This window comes from Podarcis tiliguerta (assembly GCF_965153285.1).
Source record: "Podarcis tiliguerta genome assembly, chromosome: 9".
Classification (NCBI taxonomy): Eukaryota; Metazoa; Chordata; class Lepidosauria; order Squamata; family Lacertidae; genus Podarcis; species Podarcis tiliguerta.
This window is the reverse complement of record NC_139542.1, coordinates 2,791,448-2,813,407: the sequence shown is the minus strand read 5'-3', so window position 1 is coordinate 2,813,407 and position 21,960 is coordinate 2,791,448. Positions and strand designations below refer to the sequence as shown.

At 48.8% G+C, this 21,960-nt stretch overlaps 1 protein-coding gene across 5 annotated transcripts; it reads left to right on the top strand.

Moving 5' to 3' along the window:
• Window positions 1-195: 195 nt before the first annotated feature.
• LOC310657663 (uncharacterized protein) lies at window positions 196-21,960 on the top strand. Of its 5 annotated transcripts, none has more exons than XR_014501851.1 (10): window positions 196-1,199; window positions 2,015-2,093; window positions 2,196-2,259; window positions 3,520-3,693; window positions 4,572-4,662; window positions 4,884-4,985; window positions 11,736-11,822; window positions 13,967-14,118; window positions 19,105-19,208; window positions 21,600-21,960. XR_014501851.1 is itself a non-coding variant. In XM_083398693.1 (10 exons), the coding sequence occupies exons 3-10, from the start codon at window positions 2,232-2,234 to the stop codon at window positions 21,757-21,759; spliced, it is 861 nt and encodes a 286-aa protein (XP_083254819.1). In that variant the 5' UTR covers window positions 204-1,199; window positions 2,015-2,093; window positions 2,196-2,231; the 3' UTR covers window positions 21,760-21,960. The 5 variants fall into 5 exon arrangements, 4 of the variants coding, with proteins under 4 accessions (XP_083254819.1, XP_083254817.1, XP_083254818.1 ...); XM_083398693.1 differs by lacking the exon at window positions 4,572-4,662 and adding an exon at window positions 4,237-4,287 and having other exon boundaries at window positions 204-1,199; window positions 19,102-19,208; XM_083398691.1 differs by lacking the exon at window positions 4,572-4,662 and adding an exon at window positions 4,168-4,287 and having other exon boundaries at window positions 206-1,199; window positions 19,102-19,208.

Genomic DNA, 21,960 nt, shown 5'->3' with positions numbered 1-21,960 from the left:
TTTACCAGATTGGGGGAGGAGGTGGGGAGGGGAACACAATACACTTGTCTTTAGGGATGACTCTCCCAATTGGCAACAGGAAGGGTCTTCATGGCCTCTCTAGGGGAGGAGTCGCCCCACTTCACCCAGACCAACCCTGCCTGCAGTCAGAGCAGTGGCTTCTCTCTTCTCTTTGTTTCTGAGAGAATTGGTCTTCCTGTGAGTGTGTCAGTTTCCTTTGTCTTGTTCCATATTACGACTTCCAGATGTCAATTGGCTCATAACCTGCCAGAAATGGGCCCACTATCAGTTAGTACTTCACCACACTTCAAACAGTAGGGTCAACAGAGAATCCACAGCTCCAGCAATCTTCCAGCTGAACATCAGTTTCCCTGCTTTCCAGTAGTCATCTTCTTCCAGAGTTCCTGGTTAAGAAAAACCTCTGTCCCACTCAGTTTAGTTCTAAAGTGAGGGTGCATAAGTCAGAAAGCCTGACTTTTGGTGTTGTACTGTTGCTAGGCAACCCGGTGCACCTGGCATCCTATCTCTAAACAAGATAAACAAGATCCAAACATAGGCCAAGCAATTTCACTCCTTTTTCTAATTACACCTTCTTTGCTTAATTTATTTGAAATCCTGGATTAGTCTCATAGTGTTCTCCTGCCCTTAAGAGTTATTTTGGTCCATTAAATTATACTTTTAAATTTCAATTGCTTGCCTGTAGTTGACATGGTGGGTGGAACTCTGCTATATCTGAATAAATATTTAATGCCTAGGGTTAAGCAGGAAACTGTGAGATAACAGTCCATATTTCAAATTTAGTCTCAGAAGAAGAAAAATGCAACAATTTGAGGCGTGGGGGCGCTCATCCACTTAATTGAAGAAGTTCTCCAGAAGTCATTAAGCCCTGGGGTTAAAGGGGACAGAACATGCCTGTCCTTTGCAGCATTCCAAAGATACTCATGAAGGTCACTTTTGTGCATGAGAGTACTATGGAAGTGGAGTAAGCAATAATTAACTAGATATTTTCCTGGACTTCTGCTATATGTGGAATGCTGATTGGCTGCCTGCCAGTCCCAATCAGGGAGGAGCAGAAGCTGAATGGGAACTCTGGAATGTTCTGCATCAAAGCGGAAGGTGGTTGGAGCCGTTGAAGGAAGGAACATCTGCAGGAAGAAGCTGAGGCAGAGAGAAGAAAAAGGCCTCCGGGCGGCACCACGGTATCCAGAAGGGGAAAGGGGGAAAGTCGCTCGTAGTCAGCTGCCTTTTTCTAAGGCCATTGGTTGTCTTGCCCATGTGCTGTTTAGCCCAACGGGCAACAGCTGCCCAGGATCTCTGGAAAAGAGAGGTCTTTCTAAGGCTTCCTGCTGGAGATCCTTCTGATGGGAAATACTGTGGATTGAACTGGAGCCGTTTGCATGAAATTATGTCACTAAGCTAGAATTCAGAAGGCCCCAGCTGACCCTTTACAGTGGGAGAAAAGCAGTCTGCTTCTCTCCCACTGTATATCCAGGGAATAGGAGATTCCATGTCTATAAATGAAATGAGAACAGGATGCCAGAGAGCTTTTAATGTCTACTCCCTTGTATAATGAAGAGCGTGATATGACTGCTCTTTAAAAGTAAAGGTAAAGGTAAAGGGACCCCTGACCATTAGGTCCAGTCACGGATGACTCTGGGGTTGCAGTGCTCATCTCGCTTTATTGGCCGAGGGACCTGGCATACAGCTTCCGGGTTAGGGGCCAGCATGACTAAGGCGCTTCTGGCGAACCAGAGAAGCACATGGAAATGCCATTTACCTTCCCGCCAGAGCGGTACCTATTTATCTACTTGCACTTTGACGTGCTCTGGAACTGCTAGGTTGGCAGAAGCAGGGACCAAACATCCCATCGTGGGGATTCAAACCACCAACCCTCTGATCGGCAAGCCCTAGGCTCTGTGGTTTAACCCACAGTGCCATCCGCAGCCAATCTTTAAACAGTAGGTTTGTCTCAAGACATTATGTTAATAGCCTAATCCATTAAATGGTCACTTAGAAGAACTCCAGGATGAGACACCACTCAAAATGAGGAGATAAGATGGCAGCTAAGAATAAGGTCCTGTCAACAAAAAGAGGTGAGCTTCTACAGACTGCTACTCTGATTTGGTTTTTGACCACTAATTTTTTTCATAGAAGTTGTGCTAACTGTCTACTCCTTTATATGGTTCTGAACGCAGGATGACATAAGGCACCAATCCAAATGAACAGTTAAAATGGCGGGAGGCCTGACATTCACAGAACGTAAGTTGTTTTTACTTTTTCCTCTTCAGTGCATTACAGGAAGGCAGAGTTCCTGTACCCATACATACCTCCTGGGAGGGAGACCTTGAGCCTTCCTTTCTGCAGAGTTTGGGGATGATATCTCAAGTGGCAGAAAAATGGAGCCTGGTATCTAAATGGTGATGAGGACCACCTCCCCCACCCTGGAAACATTTGTGCCAAGTTTGGCAACAATATTTCAAGAAATGGCAAAACCTATGTAAATCCCAATTCTGTCTTCCATGGCATTAGCTACCCCTCCCAGTTTGGTGTCATCTGCCAACTTGATGAGCATCTCCTCAATTCCTTCAGCCAAGTCGTTTATAAAATTGTTGAACAACAACGGGCACAGGACAGAACCCTGTGGCACCCCGCTTGTCACTTTTCCCCAGGATGACAAGGAACCATAAAAAAATAGTCCTGTAGCACCTTAGAGACCAACTAAGTTTGTACTGGATATAAGCTTTTGTGTGCATGCACACTTCTTCGATACACTGAAGCCGAAGTCACCAGAAGTCACAAGACCCTTATATATCTGCATACTATCCCTTGCTTTTTCCTGTAGAACGAATTGCAGTCGTTAACAGTCGTCAACAGTTTTTCCATACCCATTAAGTCAATCACCCATCTCCCACTACCCTTCTAAGAAAAACCCAGGCCACACTCCCACTATATATAAGGGTGTGGTGACTTCTCCTTCAGTGTATCTGAAGAAGTGTGCATGCACATGAAAGCTTATACCCAGTACAAACTTAGTTGGTCTCTAAGGTGCTACTGGACTATTTTTTTTTTAATTTTGACTGTGTCAGACCAACATGGCTACCTACCTGAATCAGGAAACCATTAGTGAGCACTATTTCGGTTCAGTCAGTCAACCGGCTACAAATCCACCTAACAGTTACCTCATTCAACGCACACTTTACCGGTTTTCTCACAAGAATAACATGGGGAACTTTGTCAAAAGCCTTACTGAAATCAAGATACACTATGTTCACATCATTCCCCTGTTACACCAAGCTTGTTACTCCATAAAAAAAAAAGAAATGAGATTTGTCTGGCAGAGTAGAGCTAAAAACTGAATTCCTGCAGGATCATCACTGCCTACGATTTTGCTCCTGAGCTACAAGTTTTTCAAGAATTTACCCTACTGGGATTTAGCTGCTATCACACAAAGGCTTTTTTGCAAGTTTTCGCTGATGTTCAAGTAAATTACATACTATGTGACCCAACACCACAATGCAGCTTCAAGAACCAGTGTGGCTTCCAAATCCAATGTGGCTTCCAGATCCAATGTGGCTTCCAGATCCAATGTGGCTTCCAGATCCAATGTGGCTTCTAGATCCAATGTCTCTTCCAGATCTAATGTGGCATCCAGGTCAATACTAAAACGCAGACGAAAACCACCACCTAGAAAAGGTATGTATGCAGCACACATAGAACTGGTTCATAGCCTAGACGAGGAACACACTGGAAAGGAAAAGTGGGAGAGCAACAGGAGGCATGTGTGACCAGTCGTAGTGGAGAGGGCTGGAGAAAAGCCAACCGTGCTCTGTCACTCCAACAGGCTCATTTAGCCAAGCAAACTAGTGCTATGCCAGCCTCAGACTGTGTTCTCCCCTGATCGACAATGTGGTAAGAATTTACCTCTCTACCACTGCTCCTTGCCCAGGTGAGGGAACAAACCTTTAAATTTAAGTTTAATCCAGACAAGACTGAGGTGCAGTCAGTGGGTGGTTCCCTAGACAAGATCGGTGGGATATGGCCCGTTCTGGATGGGGTTAGACTCCCTCTGAAGGAGTACTTCTGGATCCATTACTGTCAGTTGAAATGAAAAAGCAAAAAAGTTAGCCATGATACTTAAGCAGATTTTCTTTCTTTTTGTCCATCAAGGAAAACTCGCTGCTGTTTTGCATGAGATAAAAGAGTTCTTTCTCTCTTCCATTGGTACATTTATTATAGTGATGCTGTGCCTGGTCCTGTTTTTTGCTGCATTTGGAGCAGTTAGTCTGTGTAAGTCTAGGCTGTGTAAGCCTTTAGCATTATCCTGGTTGGCTTTACGTCAGTATGAAGAATACTTTCAAAAGTGTCACCATAATCCAACCACAGCTAAGCCCTTTCACCTCACATTGATTCCAGTGTGTAAGGTAAGGAAGTGGCTAAATCTCACCCATTGAAATGAATGCCTGTTTCTTGCCCCTCAATAACTGCTTTCAGACTTCTTAGGCCAACATTATGAAGCAACCTGTGCAGTCACCTGTCCTACCTTGCAACTCCCTGTTCCACTTTCCTCCTAGAAAAACAAGTGTATGGTCTGCTTCACTGAGTGGTCGGAACAGCTGAATTCAAACAAAAGAGGTCTTCAGTTTATCAACCACCCTTCACAGGGTGATTTACATGTTTCATTTTAATGCAATTTTATTACTGGAATGTTGCCCAGTCTGCTGCCTGATGCTTCATTAAACACTTTTCCTTTGAGATGGGAAGAGCCTTAAAAAATTGGTAACACATGGGGAGCCTTGATTCCAAATCAGCCGCAGCAATTCTGGGGTGGAGGTACTGTCGCATCAGCCGACTCACCATTTCTTTCCCTTCTAACTCTTCCATAGATATTCATAAACGGGACCACAAATCACCTGATATGGATTTAGCAATGAAAACTATAAGGGACTTCATGATCAAACAGAAACCATCCCTCCAAGGAAGGAGTGGTAAGTAAGGTGTTATAGTCCATACACTTAGGGCCACTCCTTGCCCCAGCTCCAGCAGGGGGTATTGCCCCATAGCAGAGCTTCTTCCCAGCCTCTTGACTCAGCTGGAAGAAAAGTCACTGTGAAGTGGCTGGACTACAGTAAGATGGAAGAAGAAGTAAATTCCATCCTCTCACTTACCACTTGCCCTCTGGAAATGCTGGGCCCCCAGCTCATATCCCCATTCATAGCATTCAACAGGAATAAAACTGGGAGCCCATGTTTGCTGAAGAGACTTGTAGGCTGTGTCCACATTAGAGTGTTCATCTTTATGTGGAGACACTGTTTCTGCATCTTCAACCACACACAAGCTTTTTTCAGTTTTATGCCTCCAAAATCTATCCCAAATGTTCCCGTCCACACTAGCCCAGCAGCACAGCTAATCATTTTGGCACCAGCCACAATGACTAGGTTCTTCTACTCTTAATGGAAGTATGTCTTCGAATACCAGTTGCTGAAAACCACAGAAGAGCAGGGTTCTCTTGCACCTAGGTCCGGCTTACGAGTTTGGCCCACTTTGGCCCACTTGCTAATTCTCAGCTGTGCTGGAGTTCTTGTACCCAGAAGACAATGGTTCAGCCCCAAACCAGAACATCAGCAAGACTACATTCTAAGACCTGCAAAATGATCCAAGTGCCATGACACCGAACAACCAACCTGAACTGCACTTAGCCCAGCAAGAAGATCACAATGTGCATACCCTGGAGTCATATGCCGCGCCCCCACACCCCAGCTTTAACTAGCCAGAAAGGAGAGCAGTAAAGAGAGCATATTGCTGAGTGCGTTAGTGCAAGCACTTTGCTCATGTCTTCATCCAAAATTAACCCCAAAGTACAGGGCAGGAAGCAGTGTTGGACATAGCTGTCAACTTTTCCTTTTTCTTGTGAGGAATCCTATTCAGAATGAGGAAATTTCCCTTTAAAAAAGGGAAAAGTTGTCAGCTATGAGGGTTGGATAACTCACAACACTTCTCTAAGGCCCTTCTCACCTGGCCTAGGGGGTGAGGCCCACACTCACCAGCCCCACTGAAGAGGCTCCTCATGAGGCCGGAGGAACATTGCCCGGCTGTGGGGCGGGAAGGCCGCTCCCTCCAAGGCCCTGTCCACCTGGCCTAGGGGTGAGGCCCACACTCACTAGCCCCACTGAAGAGGCTCCCCATGAGACCAGAGGAACATCACCTGGCTGTGGGGCATGAAGGCCGCTCCCTGCAAGGCCCTTTCCACCTGGCCTAGGGGGTGAGGCCCACACTCACCAGCCCCACTGAAGAGGCTCCTCATGAGGCCAGAGGAACATTGCCTGACTGTGGGGCGTGAAGGCCGCTCCCGCAAGGCCCTTTCCACCTGGCCCAGGGGGCTGGGCCCACACTCACCAGCCCCACTGAAGAGGCTCCTCATGAGGCCAGAGGAACATTGCCTGACCGTGGAGCGTGAAGGCCGCTCCCTCAAGGCCCTTTCCACCTGCCCTAGGGGGTGAGGCCCACACTCACCAGCCCCACTGAAGAGGCTCCTCATGAGGCCAGAGGAGCATTGCCTGACTGTGGGGCGTGAAGGCCGCTCCCGCAAGGCCCTTTCCACCTGGCCTAGGGGGTGAGGCCCACACTCACCAGCCCCACTGAAGAGGCTCCTCATGAGGCCAGAGGAACATTGCCTGACTGTGGGGCATGAAGGCCGCTCCCTGCAAGGCCCTTTCCACCTGGCCTAGGGGGTGAGGCCCACACTCACCAGCCCCACTGAAGAGGCTCCTCATGAGGCCAGAGGAACATTGCCCGGCTGTGGGGCGGGAAGGCCGCTCCCTCCAAGGCCCTGTCCACCTGGCCTAGGGGTGAGGCCCACACTCACCAGCCCCACTGAAGAGGCTCCCCATGAGACCAGAGGAACATCACCTGGCTGTGGGGCATGAAGGCCGCTCCCTGCAAGGCCCTTTCCACCTGGCCTAGGGGGCAGAGCCCACACTCCCCAGCCCCACTGAAGAGGCTCCTCATGAGGCCAGAGGAACATTGCCTGACTGTGGGGCGTGAAGGCCGCTCCCGCAAGGCCCTTTCCACCTGGCCCAGGGGGCTGGGCCCACACTCACCAGCCCCACTGAAGAGGCTCCTCATGAGGCCAGAGGAACATTGCCTGACCGTGGAGCGTGAAGGCCGCTCCCTCAAGGCCCTTTCCACCTGGCCTAGGGGGTGAGGCCCACACTCACCAGCCCCACTGAAGAGGCTCCTCATGAGGCCAGAGGAGCATTGCCTGACTGTGGGGCGTGAAGGCCGCTCCCGCAAGGCCCTTTCCACCTGGCCTAGGGGGTGAGGCCCACACTCACCAGCCCCACTGAAGAGGCTCCTCATGAGGCCAGAGGAACATTGCCTGACTGTGGGGCATGAAGGCCGCTCCCTGCAAGGCCCTTTCCACCTGGCCTAGGGGGTGAGGCCCACACTCACCAGCCCCACTGAAGAGGCTCCTCATGAGGCCAGAGGAACATTGCCTGACTGTGGGGCGTGAAGGCTGCTCCCGCAAGGCCCTTTCCACCTGGCCTAGGGGGCAGGGCCCACACTCACCAGCCCCACTGAAGAGGCTCCTCATGAAGCCAGAGGAACATTGCCTGGCTGTGAGGCGTGAAGGCCGCTCCCTCAAGGCCCTTTCCACCTGGCCTAGGGGGTGAGGCCCACACTCACCAGCCCCACTGAAGAGGCTCCTCATGAGGCCAGAGGAACATTGCCTGACTGTGGGGCGTGAAGGCTGCTCCCGCAAGGCCCTTTCCACCTGGCCTAGGGGGCAGGGCCCACACTCACCAGCCCCACTGAAGAGGCTCCTCATGAAGCCAGAGGAACATTGCCTGGCTGTGGGGCGGGAAGGCCGCTCCCTCCAAGGCCCTGTCCACCTGGCCTAGGGGTGAGGCCCACACTCACTAGCCCCACTGAAGAGGCTCCCCATGAGACCAGAGGAACATCACCTGGCTGTGGGGCATGAAGGCCGCTCCCTGCAAGGCCCTTTCCACCTGGCCTAGGGGGTGAGGCCCACACTCACCAGCCCCACTGAAGAGGCTCCTCATGAGGCCAGAGGAACATTGCCTGACTGTGGGGCGTGAAGGCCGCTCCCGCAAGGCCCTTTCCACCTGGCCCAGGGGGCTGGGCCCACACTCACCAGCCCCACTGAAGAGGCTCCTCATGAGGCCAGAGGAACATTGCCTGACCGTGGAGCGTGAAGGCCGCTCCCTCAAGGCCCTTTCCACCTGCCCTAGGGGGTGAGGCCCACACTCACCAGCCCCACTGAAGAGGCTCCTCATGAGGCCAGAGGAGCATTGCCTGACTGTGGGGCGTGAAGGCCGCTCCCGCAAGGCCCTTTCCACCTGGCCTAGGGGGTGAGGCCCACACTCACCAGCCCCACTGAAGAGGCTCCTCATGAGGCCAGAGGAACATTGCCTGACTGTGGGGCATGAAGGCCGCTCCCTGCAAGGCCCTTTCCACCTGGCCTAGGGGGTGAGGCCCACACTCACCAGCCCCACTGAAGAGGCTCCTCATGAGGCCAGAGGAACATTGCCCGGCTGTGGGGCGGGAAGGCCGCTCCCTCCAAGGCCCTGTCCACCTGGCCTAGGGGTGAGGCCCACACTCACCAGCCCCACTGAAGAGGCTCCCCATGAGACCAGAGGAACATCACCTGGCTGTGGGGCATGAAGGCCGCTCCCTGCAAGGCCCTTTCCACCTGGCCTAGGGGGCAGAGCCCACACTCCCCAGCCCCACTGAAGAGGCTCCTCATGAGGCCAGAGGAACATTGCCTGACTGTGGGGCGTGAAGGCCGCTCCCGCAAGGCCCTTTCCACCTGGCCCAGGGGGCTGGGCCCACACTCACCAGCCCCACTGAAGAGGCTCCTCATGAGGCCAGAGGAACATTGCCTGACCGTGGAGCGTGAAGGCCGCTCCCTCAAGGCCCTTTCCACCTGGCCTAGGGGGTGAGGCCCACACTCACCAGCCCCACTGAAGAGGCTCCTCATGAGGCCAGAGGAGCATTGCCTGACTGTGGGGCGTGAAGGCCGCTCCCGCAAGGCCCTTTCCACCTGGCCTAGGGGGTGAGGCCCACACTCACCAGCCCCACTGAAGAGGCTCCTCATGAGGCCAGAGGAACATTGCCTGACTGTGGGGCATGAAGGCCGCTCCCTGCAAGGCCCTTTCCACCTGGCCTAGGGGGTGAGGCCCACACTCACCAGCCCCACTGAAGAGGCTCCTCATGAGGCCAGAGGAACATTGCCTGACTGTGGGGCGTGAAGGCTGCTCCCGCAAGGCCCTTTCCACCTGGCCTAGGGGGCAGGGCCCACACTCACCAGCCCCACTGAAGAGGCTCCTCATGAAGCCAGAGGAACATTGCCTGGCTGTGAGGCGTGAAGGCCGCTCCCTCAAGGCCCTTTCCACCTGGCCATGGGGCAGGGCCCACACTCACCAGCCCCACTGAAGAGGCTTCTCATGAGGCCAGAGGAACATTGCCTGACCGTGGGGCATGAAGGCCGCTCCCTCAAGGCCCTTTCCACCTGCCCTAGGGGGTGAGGCCCACACTCACCAGCCCCACTGAAGAGGCTCCTCATGAGGCCAGAGGAACATTGCCTGGCTGTGAGGCGTGAAGGCCGCTCCCTCAAGGCCCTTCTCACCTGGCCTAGGGGGTGAGGCCCACACTCACCAGCCCCACTGAAGAGGCTTCTCATGAGGTCGGAGGAACATCACCTGGCTGTGGGGCATGAAGGCCGCTCCCTGCAAGGCCCTTTCCACCTGGCCTAGGGGGTGAGGCCCACACTCACCAGCCCCACTGAAGAGGCTCCTCATGAGGCCAGAGGAACATTGCCTGACTGTGGGGCATGAAGGCCGTTCCCTCAAGGCCCTTTCCTCCTGGCCTAGGGGGTGAGGCCCACTCACCAGCCCCACTGAAGAGGCTCCTCATGAGGCCAGAGGAACATTGCCCGGCTGTGGGGCGTGAAGGCCGCTCCCTCAAGGCCCTTTCCACCTGGCCTAGGGGTGAGGCCCACACTCACCAGCCCCACTGAAGAGGCTCCTCATGAGGCCAGAGGAACATTGCCCGGCTGTGGGGCGTGAAGGCCGCTCCCTCAAGGCCCTTTCCATCTGGCCTAGGGGGCTGGGCCCACACTCACCAGCCCCACTGAAGAGGCTCCTCATGAGGTCGGAGGAACATTGCCTGACTGTGAGGCGTGAAGGCCGCTCCCTCAAGGCCCTTTCCACCTGGCCTAGGGGTGAGGCGCACACTCACCAGCCCCACTGAAGAGGCTCCTCATGAGGCGGAAGGAACATTGCCTGTGGGGCGTGAAGGCCGCTCCCTGCAAGGCCCTTTCCACCTGGCCTAGGGGGTGAGGCCCACACTCACCAGCCCCACTGAAGAGGCTCCTCAAGAGGCCAGAGGAACATCGCCCGGCTGTGGGGCGTGAAGGCCGCTCCCTCAAGGCCCTTTCCACCTGGCCTAGGGGGCAGGGCCCAGACTCACCAGCCCTACTATGTTAAACATGTATTCTGTAGTTCACCTCCTTTGTAATCTTTTATTCTCAAATCTTTAAGATATTATTTTAGTTTTCTGTTACGTTGCTTTGACTGTATACTCTATGTTTGACTTTCTTCAGTTTTTTTTTATTGATGTTTTATTGATTTAATATGCTGTAAACTGCTTTGAGATTTTTCTTAAAATATAAAGCGGTATAGAAATTTTAAAAAGAAATAATATATAAACAATGTCACATCAAAGTAATTGCAGAGGCAAGCAATTTTATCCTCAGTACTAAGTGATATAAGAATTAAAGACCCCGGGTGTATATATTTTATTTTAATAATAGTGTTTCATATTAATTACATTTAACCTTTTAAAATGTATGAGGCTTGATTTCTGTGAGTTCTGCATTTGTGAGTCTCTCTTTGTCTAACCCTGAAAGCAGCAGAAATGGCAGGATGTTTTCCTATGAGTTAGAATCAGGGTGTTAAGCAAATATCCTTGGAAGTTTCCTGAAAGAAGGATGGAGGAGTGTTATTAAAGACTGATCATAGACTAGGTGGCCAGAGCAAAGTGGGACATTCAATACCTAAAAAGAGCAAAAGTCCTAGGCACTTCTGGTCAACCCCAAGGTGATAGTGGGGGAAGTGGAGAGCAGGAAGACACTATACGTGTTTTCTATCCCATGGCTTGTAACCTTTCCTGACATATGAGAAGACTCTTTGTTTGCTGTGTTTGAACTACAATATAAGGTTTTGCTCTGAAGTTGAGCTCTGTCCTATTGCAATAGATAAATAAAATACAATCGTACCTTGGAAGTCGATTGGAATCTGTTCCAGAAGTCTGTTCAATTTCCAAATCCAAAGCGCGGCCTCTGATTTGATCGTTTGGGAACCAATTTGGTCAGGAGCCAAGGCGTTTGAGATCCAAGGTACAATTAAATACAAATACTGAGTCTCTAAATCTGGATGCTGGACTCGAAATAATTTCCTTGGTTCTGTGGTTTATTTAAAAGGTGGTCCCACACCTGGGTAACAAACAGAAGTGTTGCAGAGGTGAATTCTTAGCACAGAAGTAATAGAATCACAATGCCTCTCTAAGATCTCCAGAGCACAGACCAATGCTCAGCAGATTACAGACCACCCTGAATGCTAGAGCGTGGCCAGTCACAAGTTATAGGGAAACAGCCTTTTTATAGACTTGAATAGCTGTTTAAGATCTCACTGACCTGAATTATCCAAACCTTTCAGATTCTGAAATACTTGCTGAAGCTGAGAAGTTAGCAGGTGAATTGCTTATATGGGCTGACAGAGCAAATGAAGTCCAGTCTGCAATCAGTAAGTTATTCTTAAGATGGTGTTGTTGAGAAATCAGAGGATAGGGGGAACCCATGTACTGAAAGCCCCTCATCTGCACAGCTGTTGAAGGTATAAAGGTCCCACCATCCTCTAGAATCTTCTCAGTTTCTGGGGGTTTTCCTGTTGTTATTCTGTCTCTCACAGCTACAATAAACCTACCATTAAAATTATGGACTGGTCATTTCTTCATCAGAGGGCAAACAGGCAAATTTAGCAAGGGATCAGATACACACACACACACACACACACAGAAGAGCAATGAGAGACACTCCAGGGTATAATGTTCTGTACCTTCTCCATTGAAGACTTTATCTGCAAGCAGAATCATAGAATTCTTCAGTTGGAAGAAACCCCAAGCATAATCTAGTCCAGTAATCTAGTCCAACCCCCTGCAATGCAAGAATCTCATCTAAAGCATCTTGTCTAAATATGTGTCAAATAAACCATACTTCTTAAGCACTCACCTCCACTATTCCTCGATTTTCTCAATGGAAACACAATCCTGGGCAAGCAACTGGAACCTCTCAGAATCTTGCTACTGCTCGGCAGAGATTGGGGGTGCCGCACAATCTTCACACAGTGGCGTAGCGTGGGTTGTCAGCACCCGGGGCAAGGAAAGTAATTTGCGCCCCCTAACTCGTGGATTTGCGCCCCCTAACCCTAACCCCCAGATGTTGCGCCCAATGCGGCCGGCACCCCCTGCACCCCCCACGCTACGCCACTGACTGCTGCCCAGATGACAGCCCCCCTCTCGGCCTCACTGATGAAGGTGTTCCAGGTGCCATCCAACCATGTTGGGGACTCCACTCGGTATTTGTGTAGTGTTTACTCCTGAGCCTTTTCTTCTCTCATAGAATCACAGAGCTGGAAGGGACCCAAGGGTCATCTAGCCCAACCCCCTCAATGCAGGAATCTCAGCTAAAGCATTCATGACAGGTGGCCAACCGACCTGTTTAAAAACCTCCAAGGAAGGAAACTCCACCACTGGGAGATCTCTCCCAAGGCAGCAAATGTTTAGGATAAGAGTTTTCTTTCTCCTAGGTGGGCTGCCTTTCCAGGTGGACAAGCTCTTCTGCCCAACCAGAGGCTACTCAGGAGCAAACCACATGGAAGTTAGGGTCAATGTGGGGGGTCGGTGCCCCCTGGGACTGGTATGGCAGGAGGGAGACAAGCGGTAGGGGGGCGCCAGAGCCAAAGAGACTCCGCAGAACCAACTCAAACTAGTTTTGCCCTTCTCCGCTGAGTTCTCCGAGGGGGAAGGAAGACGCGGGCCGGCAGGCTGTAGCCGGCCGCCGGCGCCTGTCGAACCGGAGCCCCGATCGGTCCCGAGCATCGCGCCTCCTCCTGGACGGGCCCGCTCTCCTCCCGGCTTTGCTGCTCCACCTCCTCATCCACCTCCTCCTCCCTGCTGCTGCTGCGCGGCTCTTTTCCCTCCCGCTTCCTCGAGGGGGGCCGGCCAAACGGAGACGACGATCCCTCACCCCAACCAAGCCTCGATTGCTTGTCCCTTCCCTCTGGACTTGCGCCCCCCCAAATGTTGCGCCCGGTGCGGCTCGCACCCCTGGCACCCCCCACGCTACGCCACTGTCTTCATAGCATTACCAATCTGTTGATGAATGGAAACAGTAGAACAGGGAAGGAAATGGAGTACAAATGACCTGGCTAAATGTGTCCTTTATTAGAACAAACCTTTCAGAGTGTTAGCTACCATGTCTTTTGCTGGATTGTAATGAAATATCAGTATGTAATTCATAGTGACTTTATTTAAAATACAGTGGTACCTCGGTTTACAAACTTAATCCATTCCGGAAGTCCGTTCTTAAACCAAAACCATTCTTAAACCAAGGCACGCTTTCCCTAATGAGGCCTCCCACAACCGGTGCCCTTCTACCGTTTGGATTCCGTTCTTTGACCGAGTTAAAGTTCTCAAACCAGGACACTACTTCCATTTTTGCAGAGTTCGTAAACCAATTCGTTCTTAAACCGGACTGCTCTTAAACCAAGGTACCACTATAATAATAATAATAAAATCTGTAAGACCTTTAGTCCAGCTAAAACTGGTTTGTTTGTTTTCCTCTCTCTCTCTCCGCTCCCCTCCCCCCAATTTCTGGCTGGGTTCAAAGATGACCTCACTTCAAATGATCGTCAAAAGTGGCAGACATATAAAGAGGCTCTCTATTTATTTGATGAAGGACTAGTAGACTGGAGTCAGGCAGACAGCTTTTGTGAGAGTCAAAAATCCAAACTGGTTATTATTGAAAATGAAAAAGAGGAGGTAAGCTAGCTGAACACTGTATATAGAAATGGCATGAATAATCCTTTCTAAATAAGACAGAATGGGATTGGGAAACTGCAAGCAAGAGGCTGCACAGGGTAATTTGATGCTGCTGGAACAATGGAGGAAGGGAAGGCTGGCATAGAACTAGAGATTGTTTAGCTGAGAGAGAAATGCCTTTCCCCCTCCTAAAATGAAGGGATTCAAAGAAGAAGAAGATGTAACTCAGATTAAAATTTGGACTCTTGGATTGTATTGGTATTATCCTGCGTAGTGAGTGATGTAGCAGAGCAGATTCCCTTCAATATAGCAGGAAGCTAGTCTGCAGATTTGTTTGAATCTCTTTAGTTAAGTAATCCAATCTGGCTTGCCAGATGGATTATTCCTGGTGTCCCCTTTTATCCCTCTTAAAAGAATAAAGAAACAAGTCTTTCCTCCCGAAATAACAAGAGGTTTGCTCACATTTCAGTTCATGATTTGATCCCTGAAAGGGATCAGGCTTTACTTAGTAGTTACATAACAATCTGTGAGTTCATCTCGCATGGAGATTGAGATCATGTGCTGACAGCAAAATTTACATCAAGAGAACAAAATGGCTGCAGGAGAGCAGGAAGCAAGAGATTAGCAAGAGAGGGAGGATGGCTGCCTTTCTCGGCTTTTTTATGGAGTGAGCCAGGGCCATGCCTATCTCCTAGATCACATGCAGGGGGAAGGATGCTCCAGACGAATGGAACAGGAAGTTACACTGACTGGATGTCCCCTTGCTTGTGCCCACTCTAGGGAAATAAGCATGTTGCATTTGACTGCACCAGTGGGTTACATCCCACAGAGCAGACAATAAGAACTGAGTGAACCCCAAGTGATCCAACTTGATAAAGGAAGCCTTGTTGCACATGCTAACAGCAAACCCCAACAGTGAGTTCAGACAGGACATTCCTGCATTTCAGGGGGTTCGACCCTTCGGGTCCCTTCCAACTCTACAATTCTGGGATTCTGGGCTAGAAAGGAGCAGATTTGTCTGCACAAAGGAGAACTGGGATTTCTATTGGTGGGACACATCTGTTCGAGAATCTCGGATTTGGGGAGAGGCTATAATATGGATTTGAACTGTGAAATATCTAGGAGAATATCTAGGAGAATGTGGTTAGTGTCGGCGTCCTCCTCCCCCCTCCCAAAAAAAAAAATATTATGGGCTGGTTGCTATGATCTTACTGGTGGGAAATTACACCAAGCAAGATGGTTGACCTTGGAGTTTCTATCTTAAAGAATCATAGAATCATAGAGTTGGAATAGACTACAAGGGCTTAATGATCTGCTCCAGAATCTTCCCTGGTATTGATGTCAGACTGACTGGGCAATAATTATTTGGGTCCTCTCTTTTCCCCTTTTTGAAAATAGGGACAACATTTGCCCTCCCCCAGTCTGCCGGGACTTTGCCTGTTCTCCAGGAATTCTCAAAGATGACTGCCAGTGGTTCTGAGATCACATCTGCCAGTTCTTTTAATACTCTTGGATGCAGTTCATCTGGCCCTGGAGACTTGAATACATCTAAACTAGCCAAGTATTCTTGTACTATCTCCTTAGTTATTCTGGGCTGTGTTTCCTCTGCTGAATCATTTGCTCCAAATTCTTCAGGTCGGGCATTGTTTTCTTTATCGGAGAAGACTGAGGCAAAGAGGGCATTGAGGAGTTCAGCCCTTTCTGTGTCCCCTGTTTGCATTTCACCATCTTCTCCTCTGAGTGACCCCACTGTTTCTTTGTTCTTCCTTTTGCTACAGACATACCCATGAAAGCCTTTTTTGTTGCTTTTAACCTCTCTAGCAAGCCTGAGTTCATTCTGTGCTTTAGTTTTTCTGACTTTGTGTCTACATGTGCTGGCTATTTGTTTGAATTCCTCTTTGGTGGTTTCCCCCCTTTTCCATTTTTTGTACACATCCTTAACTCAGTTAAAAGTTCTTTAGATAGCCACCCTGGCTTCTTTAGGCACCTTCCATGTTTCCGTCTCATTGGTATTGCCTGAAGTTGTGCTTTTACTATCTCCCTCTTAACAAACTCCCAGCCATCATGAACTCCCTTTCCTTTTAGTATTACTGCCCATGGGATCTCACCCAGCACTTCCCTAAGTTTTATGAAGTCAAGAAATTGAGTCCTAGTATGCTTGGCTGCTCCTTTCCGCTGTATAGTAAACTTCAGAAGAGCATGATCACTCGCGCCTAATGATCCTTCCACTTTTACCCCACTAACCAGGTCATCAACATTGGTTAGGACCAGATCTAAAATGGCTGTTCCTCTTGTTGCTTCTCCCACTTTCTGGACAATGAAATTGTCTGCAAGGCCAGTGAGGAATCTGTTTGACCTTATGCTCTTGGCTGAGTTTGACATCCAACAAATATCCAGGTAATTGAAGTCCCCCATTACTACTATCTCCCTTCCTTTTGCATGCTTGGCCATCTGTTCCAGGAAGGCATCATCTATGTCCTCCGTTTGGCTTGGGGATCTATAGTAAACTCCCACAATGAGGTCTCTGTTATTCTTCTCTCCCTTAATTTTGACCCAAATGCTCTCACTTTGGCCTTGAGGTTCTAAATCTTGGATCTCTTCACAGGTATACACATCCCTGACATATAACGCCACTCCTCCTCCTTTCTTGTCTGGTCTGTTTCTCTGAAATAGATTGTATCCCTCCATTATTACATTCCAATCGTGGGACTTATCCCACCAGGTTTCAGTGATGCCTATTATGTCATATGTAGTTTGCTGTTCTAAGAGCTCAAGCTCATCTTGTTTATTTCCCAGGCTTTGCGCATTAGTGTACAGACATTGAAGTCCATTAATCATTCCCCCGTGTCTCTTATTTAAGGATTTTTTCCTCCCACCACTAGGTCTGTGTGCTGTTTGCTCTATTTGGTCTATGACATTTGGATGATCATCTTCATCAATTGATAGACTCCTACCTTCAGGAGCACTGTCTCCCTCCCCCACATTAGTCAGTTTAAAGCCCTCCTGATGAGGTTTCTGAGATTTTTGGCAAAAACATTCCACCCAACCGTTGTGAGGTGCAGCCCATCGCTTGCCTGAAGTCCCTCTTCAAGAAACTGAAGTCCATGATCTAAGAATCCAAACCGTTCCTGTTTACACCATTTGCGAAGCCAGCTGTTCACTTCCACTATTTTTCCCTCTCTCCCTGGGCCACGTCGTTCAACTGGGAGGATAGATGAGATGGCAATTTGTGCATTTAATTGCTTCAATTTCCTGCCCAGAGCCTCGTAGTCTCTTTTGATCTTCTGGAGGCTATTGCTTGCAGTGTCATTGGTTCCCACATGAACCAAGAGGAAGGGGTATTTGTCAGTGGGTTTTATGATTCCTTGCAGTCGTTCAGTTACATATTGGATCTTAGCCCCGGGGAGACAGCACACCTCCCGAGACATCTTGTCAGGCCCACAGATCACTGCTTCTGTTCCCCTCAGTAGGGAATCCCCTATCACCACTACACGCCTCCTCTTAGGTTTGGTCGGGGTTCTTCCATGAGCTGTCCGTTCCAAGGTCGCCTGCACATTCCCTGAGGACTGACTTTGCTGCTCGTCTTCATATACCTGATCGACTGTAATGAGGGAGAGATCCTCAAATGGAGTCTGTTCTTCGTCTTCCATGCTAGGGGAGAGGACTTCAAAGCGATTGTGTATTTCTAAACAATCAGAGCGAACCCTGGGCCTCCTACTTCTTTGAGTCATGTTTCTCCATATATCTGGCACCTGTGTTGGTGAACTAGCCTCAGGAGTGTCCCCTGTCTCCTCCTTGGTGGAGACGGTGTTCTCTGTTGCTTCCAAGAAGAGCTCCAGCTCTCTAATTCTTTGGAGCGTAGCTACACGTTCCTCCAGTTGCTGGACTTTGTCTTCTAAGAGGGCAATCAACATACAATTGCTGCAGGTAAAGCTGCCTGCAACCTTTGGCAAGATGGCAAACATTGTGCAGGAACCGCAGGCGACTGCAGCTGTTCCCTCACCCTCCATTTTGAGAACGTGTCGTTGGGGGTAGCTACAGTGGTCCTCCATCTTAAAAAGCGTGAAGACAGGACAAATAACCCCCCCCCCAAAAAAAAACCTAGGTCTCCCCCAACAAACATTTGAGACTAGCTCCCCTAAATCTAAAAGATGGATCAAACTGCGTGTGCCACCGGGCGCGCGCCGCTGCCCTGCAAGCTCTGATAAGCTCCTCCCACAGTTAATCACCTGACTCAACAGAAACCCTGCCCCCTCTGACCTTTGCACAGGGAGAGCAGCTAATCAGCCACAAAGAAACACACACACAAGAAAACCCTTTTGCTCCTCCTTCAGCTGCTGCCCTGCAAGCTCTGATAAGCTCCTCCCAAGAAAAAGACTTCAGACTACATGTGATGTGGAACAGAGGAACTGAGCAGCAAGAAGACTAATTATTGGACTGGATTGCTATGTTACTATATATGCATATGGAAGGAGAGGAAGTTTTATTTTAATTAACATTAATTAATGATTTAGTAGGGATTGACAATCTGATAAGTAGCCTCACTTGTCAAAACTGGAAATGTTAAATAATGTATGTGCAGGAATTGATTGCTAGAGAGCTGTTTGAAAAGTAAAAATATTGTATTTTGTAAGGTTATTTGTAATGTCTGAAGATAAACTAGAAGTAATCAGGAAATATGATGCAGCATGAAGGAGAATCATTAACATGTCTAGGAAGACATATGGGAAGTCAGATTTGGAAAAATGTTAAATTTGTTTTAATTAGTGACTAATTTGTAAAGAAAAAATGAAAATCAATAAAAAAATATTTGCCCCCCCCCCAAAAAAAACCCCTACAGTTACCAGGATGCTTTGGAGGAAGCATTGAGTGTGTAAAGTGGTATGATACTTCACAGTGCAGATGGGGCCACAGTCTGGGGATGACCTGAGAGGGGATTCTGGCCTCTCATTCCTATGAAAGACTTTCTGATTGTGCTTTTAGCAGGAGTTCCTGGAAAATGCAATTAAAAACGAACAGCATGACTTCTGGATTGGGCTCCGTCATTTCGTTGGATGGAAATGGATAGATAACACTTACCCACCACGATAGTGAGTCTTGAAGCAACATTTCTCTGTTTATTGTATTGCAGAAACTTTGCTAAGAATTTGTTTTTTGCTCTTCATTGAAAGCTCTTCCTGTCCTTTGCCTGCATCTAGAACCCAGCAGAGTATTTTATTTCCATTGCATTTTATTTTCCATGTCAGAAAGGCGGTTTTGTAGGGAGGAAGCAATATTATATTGTCCAGCTTCATCAGAAATGGTAATGCTGCGTAGTTTGACGGGGCTTGATAGTAGTTTCATGCTCAACAATGAAGGGCTTCTACACTGAGACAAGAAATCACCCCACATGGCAGGGGCTGGTCCAGTAGGGCGAATGTGCCTCACCAACCTCAGTCTGTCCTCAGCCTCCTTATACCTACAACCAATCTTGGGTGGAGTGGAGGTGGTTCTTCCAGTCGTTGGCTCCACATATGGTTTGTCTCCTTGCCTTCCACTCTGCCACTACTTATGGGCACCAGCCACCTAGGACTCCACATAGCCAAATGCCCCCTCACCCATGCCTTCTCACAGTCTCTCTCCACTTTCACCATGTGCATGAACACTGTAGTCCTTCAAATCACCCCAGTTCTTCATCTTCTGCAGCAATCACTTGTAGCCATGTAAGATTGTCTTCCATGAACACAGTCTTAACAGTGAGTCCGTAAGTGGATCCACACGTCCTTCCACAGTGAGGACATAGGTTTCCTGGCGGGAGTTGATCACGGTGAGGGTTTGCCAAACGTGCCTTCCTCTTAGCACGTTTCTCCCTTTTGTCCTGAGTTTGAGTGTCTTCAAAGTCCATGACACCTTTAGTAAAGGCTGTTCAACTGGAGTGCTCACAGGCCAGTGATTCCCAATTGTTGGTGTTTATACTACATTTTTTAATATTTGCCTTGAGAGTCTTTAAACCTCTGTTGTTGGCCACTGGCATTACACTTTCCATTTTTAAATTCGGAATAGAGTAGTTACTTTGGAAGACGATAATCAGGCATCCGAACAGCATGACTAGCCCATGACTAGAGCAGGGTGGCGGCATCATGTCCCTTTGCCTCCCCCTCAGTTTTGATCCTCTCCATTTTTTGGAAGACCAAGCAATGCTTTTTGACCCCACCTTGTTAAAATATAATAGTTTGCCTCTTTGAACAGAGGCGAAACATAAGTGTGAGGAATTCTACTGCTTCTTAAATGTTTGCTAAAGTGTAGGAATGCAGGTACACAAGGCTTGCTTTGTTCCATAGTATCATTCAGTGGTTATTGTTGCTTTCCACCATCATCACCCCAGTCAATCATTAGCTCTGGCTAACAGAATGAAGAATCTACTAGAACCGCAGGATCCTATGTCCACTCAGAACTAATGAGTGTGGAGAAAGAGAATAGAGAAAAGGCTTTCTCCTACTCTCATAACACTAGAAGTCATCTTTCTTAAAAGCCACATTTCCCTAAGTGTGTGATTACACCCCCTGAGGGGCACTAGAATGATCCAAGGGGTCGTTGAATAAAAATAAGTGGGTGGAAGAGAAGAGAAGAGAAGATTCATCTGTTATGTAATGTCGCTTACTGCCAGGTTGGGCTCCGTTGTGGGTTGGCAACAAAAGTTCCCCTGGATCTGGCAATTGCACTGGAGGGGAGAGGTTTTCACAGGCTAGGGTGAACTTTTGGGCTTCACCCAGACCCAGGAAGCGGATTGCAGACTGCCTGCCTATTTGGCCCCTGACAGGCAGGATGCGGCACCGGCTCCGCCTCTGGGATAGATCGGACTGAGCCGGCAGTCTTAACTCTGGTCCGCTCCATGGAATTTTAATCTTTCTTTATTAGGTTGTAGGATATAGGTAGAAACAGGGCTTTTTCAGGGGGAACTCACAGGAACTCAGTTCTGGGACTTCTCAGGTGGGTTCCAGAAGCTCTCAGGTGAGTTCTGGAACCTCCCAGGTGGGTGCAATTCAAAGAGAAAGAGGGAGGCGTTCATGGTGAGTTCCGGCATCTTTTTTTCCCCTAGAAAAATAGCACTGGGTAGAAATACACATAAAAGAATGCAAATTTGTCACTGCATCTTTTATTTGTTCAGTTAAAGAAGGTTTGTTTCCAGGGCGGGTGCTGAGTATTTTTATTTTTTTTCTGAAAGGAGGTGGTAGGCCACATAGGTTTGGGAGCCTCTGCTTTAAAGCCTTCCACATTGGTGGCCATCACCACCTCCTGTTGAAGTGAGTTCCACAGGTTAACTCCATGCTGTGTGAAGAAGCCTTTTCTTTTTTCAGACCAGCTTCATTTAATGCCCTGGAATCTGAGGATTCTGAGAGGGGGAGATCTCTTAATTAATTAATTAATTAATTAACAACAACAACAACAACAATAATTTGCTTCTCACTGACTCATTGATTTGTGCTTCCTTTTCTTTTCAGTTATTGGGTAGTCGGTAAGCCAGACAACCACCTTTATAAATCAGTCGGTGCAATAAAAGCGAAGTGTGCAACACCACTGCGATGTTGGGAGAACTTTTCCCGTCTTGATCAAAAAAGAAGCATATGTAAGAAGAAGCCCGATAAACGATGGTTCAATTAAAACTCTTCATGGACAATGAATCGACCCACCTTTAATAGAAGCCATGGTCAATTATCCAAATTATGGAATTAAGGGCATGGAAGAGATCAGGTCTTTGACACCAGCACTCAAAAGCCCTTTGTCAATCCTGCATCCTCAGGTCACCTGATTTTGCAACCTCAGATAATGGAAACTCCTGGAAAATAAAACAAGGAGGACTCA

Coding starts and splice junctions, on each gene's coding strand:
- LOC310657663 (XM_083398691.1), top strand. CDS start 2,232: ATGGCGGGAGGCCTGACATTCACAGAAC. Junction 3,694..4,167: donor AAAACCACCACCTAGAAAAG/GTATGTATGCAG, acceptor TTGTCCATCAAG/GAAAACTCGCTGCTGTTTTG. Junction 4,288..4,883: donor ATTTGGAGCAGTTAGTCTGT/GTAAGTCTAGGC, acceptor ACTCTTCCATAG/ATATTCATAAACGGGACCAC.